Raw genomic sequence first — 13,618 nt, 5'->3', positions numbered from 1 at the left:
ACTACGTGATTTTAAATACCCATTACATGATTACATGATTTTATATAGTATATTATGTGAGACCTCACTAAGTGATTATGTAATTACGTAACAATAGTTGACTATGCAGTATTACATGACTACGTAATTTTGAATACATATTTCGTGAATACATGATTTCTTTATAGTATTTATGTGAAACCCCACTGAGTGGTTACGTAATTACATAAAAACAAAACATGTAATATATAATATTTCATAGTATTTCTGATATGTATAGTACTAAATATTAAAAACAAGAAGGCGTAACTACAAGACACTTCATCAAATTTCAATTTCCTATATGATCAAGTTTCAAATTTAACAAAATGATCACTTTATATCACCAATTAATGATCAACAATAATCAAATGGGGCTAATTATAATTAATCAACTTTGAAATACAAATCATCTGCATATATGTAAAAGAATAACGTATAGAATCATATCAACGTCTTGAAGGATCCATTAGCGGCTTTCCTGACAAAAAATGCCTGACAAGTGCAAGTGCTCTCTTTGGTTGGTAGCTTGGTACCTGGTGACCGGCCCCTCGAACCGTTGCTAACGTTAGATCCCCTTTATAAACTTGTGCAAAACCAGCCGCCTGTAGTTTTAATTAGTTCAATATTAACCACATTTGTAATCCATTAGTTAACTTAGAGTTTACTACATTTAAATGATTGTTTTACCTCTCCTTGATGAAACCAAGGATGCCATTTAGTTTTAATAGGAAGCTTCATAGAATCAATGGAATACTTGGTTGAGGTGATTGGTACCCTTGCATCAGTGTCTCCACTGCAATACAAGAAAAAAGAAAAAATCAGTGACAAGTACTATAACCATACCAACAAATAGTGACTAAAACGTTCGCTGCTAAGAGCGTTTCATATGCAAAACTTGGATGGAACTAGCCAAAAAGAGATTATTATCTATTATAGTTATTATTAATTGTTTTGTTAGTTATATTTAAGTTTATTTGTTACTTATTATTCTATCTTTAGTTTGAATATTAAAATAGTTGATCAATATATGAAAAACCCTAAATTTATCAAATATGATCTGTTTGTGCGTTTACCTGAATATCCAAACGCGAAGCTTAAGCTTCATGAATTCTTTAAGGAGTGGAACAACTGTTGAGGAGCTGTCTAGCCAACCTTTGAGAATTTCACTGCATGATTTTGACATCAAGGTTTCATGTGGTTAGAAAGATGAAAGATTTTGTGACCTTTAAGCAACACTTTTTACACACAAACCTGCATGGTTCCCAATCATGCTCGAGCTTGGTTACATTGGCATGCAAAGCCTCTTGAACATCTTGACGGTTCATATACGCATAGGTGTAGTAATCGCTACAAGGATCGATATTCTGCCACTGTATGCACCAAGCGTAACCAAAACATTAGACGATTGCGTGTTAAGAATACATTCACAAAATAGCAACCTAAAAGGCCCTTGTAAAAAAGCAAAACGGGTGCTTTTAGTGACCAACACAAGGATCTAAAGACCAAGAAACTATTGTTTCGGACAAATTAAAGAATTTTTTTTCTAGAAAATTATAAGCAATGAAGTTTTTTTTGGTTTTTGGAGAGTCCCCTAGTCAAAGAAGCAGACGTAGAAGTCCGATGGTCAAAGGAGCAAACTCGTTTTTTTTTTTTTTTCCATTTTAGTGTATTCAACATTTATCCATTATTATCTAGACAACATTTTGAGCTTTAAGATGGGGCTACATATTGGGCTCCTTCGTGCATTATAGAACATGGGCTTATTTGGAATTATAGTGTGATCTGAGAAGTACAATTGTAAATGGACTTAGGTATGTGGGTCGGGTTTATTTCCTGTGTATAAAGTCCCCATAGTGTTGATAATAATTGGAATTTGGTTTTAACCACAAATTTCATTTTTTTTTTTTTTGAGTTAAATGTCATTTTAGGCCATATGGTTTGGGCCATTTTGCCAGTTAGTCTAGAGGTTTCATTTTTCTCCTGTGGGTTCAAAAATGTTTCACCGTTGCCATTTTAGTCCACTGGGTTAACTCCATCCATTTTTTCTGTTAACCAGAAGGGCAATTCGGTCATTTTATATGTAATTCTGTTAACTAGAAAGAAAATTCGGCCATATAAAATGATCGAATTGCCCTTCTCGTTAATAGAAATAATGGATGAAGTTAACCCAGTGGACTAAAATGGCAACAGTGAAACCTTTTTGGACTCACAGACGAAAAATGAAATTTTTGGACTAAATTGGCAAAATAACCAAAAGGACTAAAATGACATTTAATTTTTTTTTTTACTTCTTGCGAACCTCCCCAACTTAGGTGTTCTTTGAAGCTTTGCTTCTCCCATTGAGCCACCAACCTCAATAATTAGAATTTGGAATTTCGACTTAACTTGGGGACATGTCCTAGCTCGTAAGGTTCAAATTCTTATCTCGTTGTAAGTCTTTTATAAATTTATAAACCGCCCCCTTTATCCCAAAACCAAATAAGAAAAACCTAGAAAACAGAAAAATTGTTTACAAATCAAAAGCACATGTAAAACAAATATGTACAAAACGTACCGATGTCTTCTTGGCTTTTGTTGTAAGATTGCCATCAAAGCATAAAGGGGCATAAATGTTGTAGATGTCTATAGCTTCGATGTTATAATCAGCGTCGTTTGTGGCGTCAATGCACGTATCCGATTGCGTGACTGCATCTGGTGAAAAATTACAATATTTGCGGATTGTAAAAGCAGTTTCATCTGAAATTATTGCGTGAGAACCAAAGTAATCATACATCCCGATCGTATCTGTCTCATCGTTGATTACAGCGTTTCCAATCTGTGTATGTGCATTCAACAAGTTTCCAAATTAATACTAAAAACACAAGTTTCCGGTAACCGGTTCTCAAAGTAATTAAGAAAAATGTCTTTTTCAAAGTGATATGTAGAGCTGTTATAATAATAAGAATAGTGATTAGCAATGGATCCAACTTAGTGTAGCTAAAAGACCACCCTTCCAGCAAGAAATTTAGAGTATAATGAACAAGAAACAGGTTACATTGTAGTTTATTGGATGTTTAATTTTCTTATAAAGTTTAAAACTCTTAAAAACATAATCATACATTTTTTTAATAAATGCATAATGAAATGATGTCATTTAGCTTTCTGACCATATGGGCATGTTCTTTGTTTCATTTATAAAGTATGTTAGCAATCCAAGAATAAGAGCATATGACCACATAACATGCAGCGTGGTCCTACTCTAAATTGGTGGTTTGGAATCATATATTAGATATTTAGGTGTGATGTCAACCGTTAGGTGCACCAATGACACTTCTTGTCTACTCCCAATCTAGTGGTTGTACTTGAAGGTTCCAAGACTAAGAAGTAATTTAAAAATAACATTGTGTGACTATAAGAGAAACAATGTGGAATTATAACACTTACAAGGATCCCTTTAAGATTGATTAGGGTTTTGTTAGCTTTCAGGTTGTGATAAATGATGGTTTGCGCGAGCTGAGGGACGTAATGTCCCGCATAGCTCTCTCCCGCCAGATAAAAGTCCCTTCCTTTATACTCTGGGAATCGCTCTAGCCAATTCAATAGGAACACATAATTATCAGCAGCTGTTGATTTATCACCCCCATTTTCGTAGTCTGCGGATTTGTTAGAGTACGAAAACCCTACTCCAGCCGGCGACTCTAGAAACAAAACGTTTGCCGCTGAAAAGTTACCAAATTCGATACAATGTAAGACTTTGCAAGAGAAAGTTATGAGAGTTAGTGAACTAATATAATCTTGATACCGCGATTCCAAGAAAATTTGTTTCGGTAAAGAGTTTTCCCATCGCTATTGACTCGAAATGGTCCCAGCTCCTGCATTGCTCCATAAGCAAGCGATGAGCATCCTGGCCCTGAATACACATTATATCATTCTTTAAATTGTGTTCTTGAATCTTACGTTTAGAGAGAGAGAGAATGTAGGGAGGGGGGGGGGGGTAAGGAAACTATATACTTTGTGTTCTATATAGATAGTTGATAGTTTTACAAGGGATTAAAGGTAGGAGAATTTGAGGCTTTTCTTATAATTAAATTCTCTTCTATGCTTGTGTAGATTTTAAGAAGAAAGAATTTGAGGTTTTCATCACACCTCCAGAACACTATCATATCTTATTTACTTACCTTTTGTTAATTAAATAAACATCTATTCAATAATAATAATTAGTTAATCAAAAGTTTATTTATAAGCACTCTTTAAGAAATTAGTAACCGAAAATTAGTTGGTATATATAAAGCATATAAAATAATCTATGACAACATTATTTAACGTGAAAAAACTTATTATTAGTGTATTGAATATTTAAATGTACGTTTGTATATATGCATGTTAGCATGTGCATGCAATGTGTAACATTTTGCCTACCAATTTTATATATATTTTACAACACCCATAACATGTAAATATGCATGAGCCACAAGAATATGATATGCACATGTGACTCTGCCAGTCTATCATGACATCAAATGCTTTTAAAAAAAACATGAGCTGTTAACTATTTATACATGTATTTCTTTTATTCCATTTAAAAATGATTGTTACGTATTTATATGTATATAACTCATTCACATTCTCATTTCTATTTTCTTCTAATTTCGAGTATTAACCAAACCAAAAGTTTGTAATGTTGTTAATAAGTATTTTCTGTTTTAGATAATTACTGGCTACCAATTCTGTGTAATTTAATATAATCCACATGTAATAACAGGTAAAGGATCCTGTAAAAAGTCCATCTTTTGTAAGAAGTGTAAGAAATAATCTTGGAATGACAAGTGTCCCTACTCTTAATTAATTCAAAAGGGTAGATTAGTAATTGTACATTTTTGTCATTTAATTGATTTACAATATAACTGAAAAAAAACTGGCGATGCGAATTTTTAGGGATTGATCGTTTCATCTCCATCTCCGATTCAGATCATCTTCTCCGACCATCTTGAATCATAGTCAATTTATCCAGTTATTTTAAAACACCACGCCATGAATCTGATTATACAATGTCTCCATATAAAACACCATGACTTGAATCATAGATGTTTAAAACACCACACCATGAACAATGTCTACAGATAAAACACCATGACTTGAATCATAGTCATGGTGTTTTAAAATCTGGGAATGTTTTTGTATTGATAAAACACCACGCCATGAACAATGTCTCCTGATAAAACACCATGACTTGAATCATAGATGTTTTAAAACACCACGCCATGAACAATGTCTCCAGATAAAACACCATGACTTGAATCATAGTCATGGTGTTTTAAAATCTGGGAATGTTTTCTATTGATAAAACACTACGCCATGAACAATGTCTCCAGATAAAACACCATGACTTGAATCATAAGCGTTTAAAACACCACGACATGAACAATGTCTCCAGATAAAACACCATGACCTGAATCATAGTCAATTTATCCAGTTGTTTTAAAACACCACGCCATGAATGAATCTGATTATAGATCTATTTATGATAAAGTATGAAGAAATTCGTTGATTTTTTGGAGATTGATAACGGTTACCATATAATTCGCTGATCTTTAGGAAGTTGATGGGGGTTTTGAAACGGTTACCATATTTGAAACGTTGGAAAAGTCACTATTGCCCTTCAATTTTTACATAAGGTCCTTCTAATTAAAACACAATTTACATTTTATACCCTATTGATCTCAACCATTAGATCAAATATCCAATGGTTTAAAACACTTCTTACCCTTCTTACATTTTAGACACTTTTTACCATATCCCTACCCTGTAATAACATATAATTAATATTTCCCCATAATTACAGTACAATAAAATTCTAGAAGTATTTACTCCAGAACTCATTACATAGGTTGCACACTCCAAAATTGTATGTTTTATGTGTGTTTATTTTGGTCCTAAAGAAATACAATTTGCAAATGAAATCTTAAATAAAATAAAAGCTTTAAAATAAATAACATAAACGAGAGAAGCATAATTGATGGTAACATGCATGGTGGCGTGAGATGTGTAGAGACAAGTATTGTGTGGGTTCATTTATATGCGACAGTTTGCTTGTATTATTATGGTTATCAATATAAACATGATCACAAACACTATCAAAAGATTCCTTCTGATAATTATTAATGATTTTAATTTATTTAAATTAATTAAATTAAATTCCATTTATTCAATAAATAGTAATATTATAATAAACACTGCCATTCAAACTGAAAAACACACATTCTGAAATTAAAGATTATTTGCCTTTCAAACAACAAAAAAGAAATTAAAAATTATTATAGGAACATAAACTTATTTTGTGGCTTTCAAAATAGATAAAAACCGTAAAATTAATGAGTTATTGAATTAATTTCATTAGTTTTTATAATTCGTATAGGTATTCCTTAAATAATTATATACAAGTATTTAGGACTTGATCTTTGCGGCGGAAACGTTAAACCAAACAAAAAGTAAACATAAAAATATAGAACCACGCATGCACATTACGGCGTGTTAATTCACAAAAATTAGATCGAAAGTAAAACATAGAAAGAATAACCACGTCGGATGTTAAACCACAAAAAATAGTCGTAAAAACGTTGAATCACACACTTGCTTTGCAGTGTGTTTACTCCCAAGTTTTAGACCGAAACGTTAAACGACTAATATGTAAAATATGAAAAGCATAGGGGAATAAAGTTGAAAATGGAAATGTTTTTGGGTTAAAAATGAAAAATGTAATTTGTAGAAGATAAAAATAAAGAGATTAAAAGTAAAAAAAATATATGATAAAATCGTAGAAGATGAAAACTTAAGGGATTAAGAATAAATAATGATTTTCTAAGGGGGAGTAAATTTGCTAATTAATACGTAGTTAATTAATTATTATAATATATTTCAAAACTCATATACTTGATTGATGTTGAACAACAAATGTTCTCTAGTTATCTTATCAAATGAAAATGTGTCCGTGTTTATATAAACAGGATATAGGGTATCGTTTGAAGTTGGTAGGGGTTTTGTTGTGACATATCAATCAGCGCCTTATTACCTATTCTCACTAATGGTGCCTTCTTTTTTAGGCTACAAAGTATGGTTTAGAGGTGGTAGGGGCTCCATTGTGTACGTTAATCAGAGGGCTCTGTTGTATCTTTTCGATAACACCCATGATATGAGATGGAGCCCCTTATTACCTATTCTCACCAATGGCGCCCATTTTTTAAAGAATTCACAAGAAGTTGTGTCAACCATTGACTCATGAATCCTAGCAAATAAGAAGTTGACATTTGTCATCATCAGTTTTTTTTTATTATTTTCCATCACGATTTTCAAATGAGCATAACTTTTTCTTACATTAATATTTAAAAAAAAAGTTTGCACAAAATTAAAGAGGATTTTATTATCTTTAATTTAGTGTATTTTTAATAAAAAATTATGCTCGTTTAAAAATAGTGATGGAAAAGGAAATAAGTACGTACGGAAACCTATGGTACAATCTCAAACGAAAACTTTGAATGTCAGATGCAAATTTTGAATTTTGGACGTAAACTCTACCTTAGACGCAATAGCCAGTGACTGAGGCTACCACAAAAGCGAAGCATGTTCATTTTCGTAATTTTGACCAGTCAATGTCCACTTTTGTGATTTTCCCTATATGTGTGTGTGTGCGTGTGTGTGTGTGTGTTTGAGTGTGATTAGGATCATTACAGAACAATATTTATCGTGAGAACAAAAGAACAACTCTAAATCATTAAATTTTGGGATTTAAGGTTCATGTTATTTAAATTTTACGATTTATTACATTCATATGTGAATTAGACATATAAAAACCATATATTTTTACCCACACATAACCTACATACATGTATGTAATTTAAACTACAGATAACATACGTATAAGTTATATAAAAATTAAAAAATTTTCGTATTTTGTTTTGAATTCTAATGTGAGAAATAATAAATCTTACATTTTTAACATTTTTATTTATTTTTTAAGTTTTTAGAATTGAAAAAATGAATGATTTATCTTGTTGTTTATGTTCTATATTCAAAGCTATAAATTACTATATTCTCCTATCACATGTTTATCTTGTATGATTGAAGTATAATGCTGCATCACTGTCAAAGGAGGCCAATTGATTGTTTAGTTTAAAAATAAATAAATATGTAGGTTTGGTGAGTATGTATAAACTTTGTAGTTGTCTTGCTCATCTTCTTCTTGACGTGGCTTTGGATTAATTGGATGTTTGACTAAAGTTATGGTTGCTTAAAAAATGTTGCAAGCTCATTAAAGTTTTTGTACACGTAAAATTCTTCTATATAAATAGTTTTAAGCGGGGTTGTTCATGATTATATTATTCGATTTTTAAATATCTGAAAATTTTGGATAAAAAATTTCTGTATCCAAAATTTAACATTGAAAACAAAAAAATTTCATAAATTCACATCTAAATCCGATTATCTACTATTTTTTACTATTTTTCAAAATAAACTTAGGGCTCATATAATATATACATATTATATTTTTTGCCTTTGTCAATTAATTTGACTTGCTATTTAACCAAATTACTAAGCTAAATATCTTAAGAACAAAGAAATGCTAAATTAATAAAGAACTCTATGGATTCAAATAGCTCACAATTCATGATTTAATGTATGTATTAACATTTACGTGTTATGCGTATTCAAATAACAAGAAAAAAATTAAGAACCACTTGAAAAATTAGAATCACTTCTTTCATTTAGAATCTTTTACATGGTAACATTTTTGTAACAAGTGAGAAATTAAATGTCACATAAGTAATTGATTTACAAATGTATAAATAATTTATTCACTAGTGTTTACTTGTATCTATCGATGCATACACTATGGCTAATGAATAAGACAAGTTTTATGTAAATTATTAAATTTTTAGACCTTGGTTTTTTATTTGTATTCAACCACCAATATATTATAGGATTACTAAATATCCTTACTATTGTTTTCATTTGTAAAACAGATAATTTTTTAAATTTATGTGTGTATGTGTTTTTCTTTTGAGCCGCAACAAGTGTGTGTGTGTATTCGTTGTTTAGTTGAGCTATTGTCCAACTGGACAGGGAACATGATATCCTATCACATGCTACCGTAGTTTATACTTTCACGACCTTTTGAAAAGTTTCAACACTTTTCATTGGCTTTTATATTTATGTTAATTTCATAAACCATCTAATCCTATTTTTTTTCTAAACCAACAAATACATGTCATGCTATCCGGGTAATCCAATAGCAAAAGTCGAGCTCATAGGTCCGCGACCGCTGACATCGCTAGGTAGCCCAATCCCACCATCTCAAACTCCGCGGAAAACCCGTCGGCCGAAGGTCCAGTGTGATAAAACCCAGTTAGGATCAGATTCGATTTTATGACCTATAACCTCAAACCCAAATCTTCACTTCCGATCCCCTCCAATAGCAATTTAGCTATAACTCATTAGTATCTAATCCTAGCATAATTGTTTATTGAACATTTAAATGAGTAATGTTATATCTATATGTTTTATATTTAATTTATCATTAAAAAATAAATTAACATAAAATTTCCACCTCCTCATATATATACAGGGTTATGGTAAAATGAAAATTTGTATGAGTTGGGAGAACTTAGAAAATTCGACCTTATGAAAGGTTTTTTAAAAACTTTTTTTACCAAAAATCCTAAAAAATAAACTTTTCAAAAAAAAACCTAGTTTTTTTTTTACACCAGCCGTAAATGCTGTAAAAAGCTTGTCATTATGATGTCATCAGTTTTTTACAGCTGCTTTGAAGGGCCAAAAACACCACTTCGATTTTTTTTCTTTTTTTCTTTTTACATCCGTATTTGTAACATTTTGATCAAAGGGTGTGAAAAAAATGGGGGCGAAACTCGCAGAGGAAGACCAAACTTTCTAAGTTCTCACAACTTGTAAAAGTCTTTTTATGATTGAATCCTATATATGTCTATATAATTCAAATTAATAACAAGGAATGAGGACAAAATACAAATGACAATATTACCTCCATTTAGCCAAAGAAGAAGTGGCAAAGACTCTTTAGATTTCTCTGCTTCAACAAAGTAATAATAAAATGCTCGGCCAGCAGTTTCGTTCACCGTGACATAGCCACCGTATTGGTCGAACTTGACGTACGGTTGGCCAGGAAGTTTTTGAATTTTATCATTCTCTTTTCGGCCTTTTTGAGGAAGAACAACATTCGGTTTGTGTAAACTTTTCGGTGCCTCAAAATGGCTTGTGTTAACAGTCGCATCTTTCGTTAGCTTCGCTTTATAGAGTCGAACGAGAGCATGAACCTGTTTGTTGGCTTGGGTTTCATAAACCAATGTTGAAAGGAAGAGAGATGTGAAAATGACCAAAATGGTTTTATTCTCCATTGTTTGTTGTCTGTCTCTCTCTAGATTCAAGAGAGAGAGAGAGAGAGAGATGGGTTGAGGTAGTAATGGTGTCTTAAGGGTTTGGATCCACAGGGTGTGGAGTTTATATGGTAAGAGTATGGTTGACGTCTAGTTGTGAACTTGCAATATACGTACATGTTGGTCTCAAATGATAACAACTAATTGAAATTGAAATAATAATTAATTAGGGAACAAGTGAACGCAATATGTGGTTTAATTAAATATCATATCTATTCTATGCTATATAATAAAAGAAACCTATGAGAGGACACGTGTCGAATTCCCCCTTTTTTTCTCTAATTTAGTTGATATCCTTTAGGTTTAAATATAATTAATATATTTCCTAACTGATAAGTGATAAACAATAATTATAGATAAGTTTTATTTTTTATTTTACCTATTCTTTAGGTCTAATTATTATTTATATATTTTCTAACTGATAAGTGATAAGCCATAATTATAAATATTGTTTATATATTTTCTAACTAAATTCATTTTATTAGTTTACAAATCTCATAATGTTATTAAAATTCTTAAAAGTTATGTTTTTCTTTTATATTCGTACTAAAGAAAATTCAATTCATTCATGATATTATTATTATTATTATTATTATTATTATTATTATTATTATTATTATTATTATTATTATTATTACCTCTAGGGATGAGCAAATCGTTCCCAGTACTGACACCAAATACCGAATTTACCGAAACGGGTACTTTTTCGGTACCGATTTGGTACCGACATTTAGCATTTTCGGTACTGGTTCGGTACCGGTATTTACCGGTTTTTACCCTCAAATACCAGTACCGCTACCGAACCGGGTATATTCGGTACCGGTACCGGTACCCACTTTTAGGGATTTTCGGTACCGGTTTCTCTCGGTACCGGACGGTACCGAGCTCATCCCTAATTACCTCCGTTGTAAATGTATTATTAGTAATATGTAGTTCTAAAATCAGGATGTTACACAAATAAAACTACATAAAAGATAATCGGCTTATAACCTAACACTATCATGAAGTGTGATAAATTAATGTATTCTTAGAAATTATCTACCAAACTGCATAAAATGCTTTTATTATTGTTGTTGTTAGTATTATTTTCATTTTGCATCATATGTTATAATTTGCATCATATGTTAACTATATTTATTTTTTTCAACCCGTGTAATACACGGGGTTGTAACCTAGTTATATATATATTTTACATAAATTATTTACTTGTTAATATTAGTTATATGGACCTGTAAATAAATACAAATATAACTAATAAAATAAGCTTGTAAAGTACTAAACAAAAATCAACAAAATCGATGATATGGATTTACTTATGAGGATAATATGCAATGTTTTAAAATTCGGTTTCTATACCGTACCGGATTTGGCTTAGAAACGGTTTAACCAGGTGTATTGGCAGTTTGACCGAGTGTACCGGGCGGTTCAGTTCTACTGGACGGTTCAACTAGTACAACTGGCCGGTTTGAATCGGTTTTTAAAACATTGATAATATGTGCATAATATTATAACTTGAAAAGAAAAAAACATTATGAGTATTATAACTTGAAATATTAAACAAAAATAATGAGGTATCGTTTAATTAGTTTTTTATTCACTGTGTTTGACTTCGTATAAAACGTAAACGAAATGCTAGCCATGAATATTAGAACTATGGTTAATTAGATTGGTTTTTCATAGTTTAAGTTAGATCATTTATGCATTATAACCCTGAAATGGTTAGTGTTTTATGGTTATATTTTCGTACTACTGATTAGTCATAGTTATTTAAAAATAAAAAAAAATACTAAAAATTATCTCATAAACGTAGACACTAAGGTTATGTTTCATAACACAAAAATTATTAGTAAATAGTAAATATAATATGCTATAAACAAAATATTCCTCAAAACACGTTCTTGGGGAAACATTGTATATATGCATTATACGGACCTTTACTACTGATTAGTCGTAGTTATTTAAAAATAAAAAATAATACTAAAAATTATCTCATAAACGTAGACGCTAAGGTTATGTTTCATAACACAAAAATTATTAGCAAATAGTAAATATAATATGCTGTAGACAAAATATTCCTCAAAACACGTTCTTGGGGAAACATTGTATATATGCATTATACGGACCTTTACAATTACAAGATATGTACGTATAAACCTTCTAAATATCATATGTATCCATAAAAACTTTTAAATATCACATTTTTACATTCCGGCATTATATGGACCTTTACAATTACAATTACAAGATATGTACGTATAAACTTAAAAGAGTTAAATGTCCGGATAGTCCCTGTGGTTTGCCCTTTTTCACCTTTAGTCACTAACTTTCTAAAATTACAGCTATAGTCCCCAACTTTTACAATTTCCCGGATAGTCCCTGATGTAGATGGAGTTTAGTTTTTGTTGTTAAGTGGGTGTGAAATTACTAACATACCCTTAGTCTTAAAATATAAACTGAAGTAGGGCCAACCATTAATCAAATAACACCTAAAAAATAATAACAAATTAATTTAAAAAAACCCTTGTGGGTCGCACCCTCACCTCCTACTCACCGTATGCAGCTGCAACATTATTTTCACCAGCAATCATCATCGGAATAAATGTCGGCAGCTGCAAGTCCACCAGGTTGCAGGTTTGCCGGACACGATTAAAAGGTTTGCAGATTTACAAGTTATTTAGACGCGATCCAGATTTGCGGATGGTTGCAGGTTGTTCAGACGCAATCCATATTTTCCGGAATTTTTAGATATCAATTGAAATTTTGGCGAATTATTTATGTTTTTAATCACTATATAAACCAAATAAAAATACAAGATAATTTTAAAATAAACTCAATAAATATTTCTATTGGGTATTTCAGAGTATATGAACACTAGGGAATTTTAATATAATTTTTCTTTAATATTTTTTTGGGAATTCATGAATATAATATGGATTTATATATGTCTTAATTATTCAAAAATACAAGTTTATCGCAAATAAATTCTACAGATATTTTTACTGATTCTGTTATAGGTTCTATAATTGTTTTCAGACTCTTATATAAATTTTCTATAATTTTGATTATCTTATCAATAGATTTTCTTTTAAGTAAATGAAGTTTTGTTATAAAATTTATTATTTTAAATTAAAAAAATGTGATAACCATGAAATCAG

The 13,618-nt window shown here is 30.9% G+C and overlaps 1 protein-coding gene across 1 annotated transcript; it reads right to left on the bottom strand.

The window, feature by feature from the left end:
* Positions 1–285: 285 nt before the first annotated feature.
* Positions 286–10,507, bottom strand: LOC110866151 (serine carboxypeptidase-like 40). The gene is made up of 8 exons (XM_022115455.2): positions 10,052–10,507; positions 3,803–3,910; positions 3,445–3,719; positions 2,576–2,836; positions 1,273–1,391; positions 1,095–1,187; positions 709–814; positions 286–623 (listed from the first exon to the last, which is right to left on the bottom strand). Exons 1-8 carry the CDS (start codon positions 10,422–10,424, stop codon positions 468–470), a joined length of 1,491 nt encoding a protein of 496 aa, XP_021971147.1. The 5' UTR covers positions 10,425–10,507; the 3' UTR covers positions 286–467.
* Between the last annotated feature and the right edge of the window lie 3,111 nt (positions 10,508–13,618).

The sequence above is a fragment of the Helianthus annuus genome, chromosome 1 (assembly GCF_002127325.2).
Source record: "Helianthus annuus cultivar XRQ/B chromosome 1, HanXRQr2.0-SUNRISE, whole genome shotgun sequence".
NCBI classification, from domain to species: Eukaryota; Viridiplantae; Streptophyta; class Magnoliopsida; order Asterales; family Asteraceae; genus Helianthus; species Helianthus annuus.
Note: the sequence above shows the minus strand (reverse complement) of the source record. Positions and strands in the feature narration are given on the sequence as shown.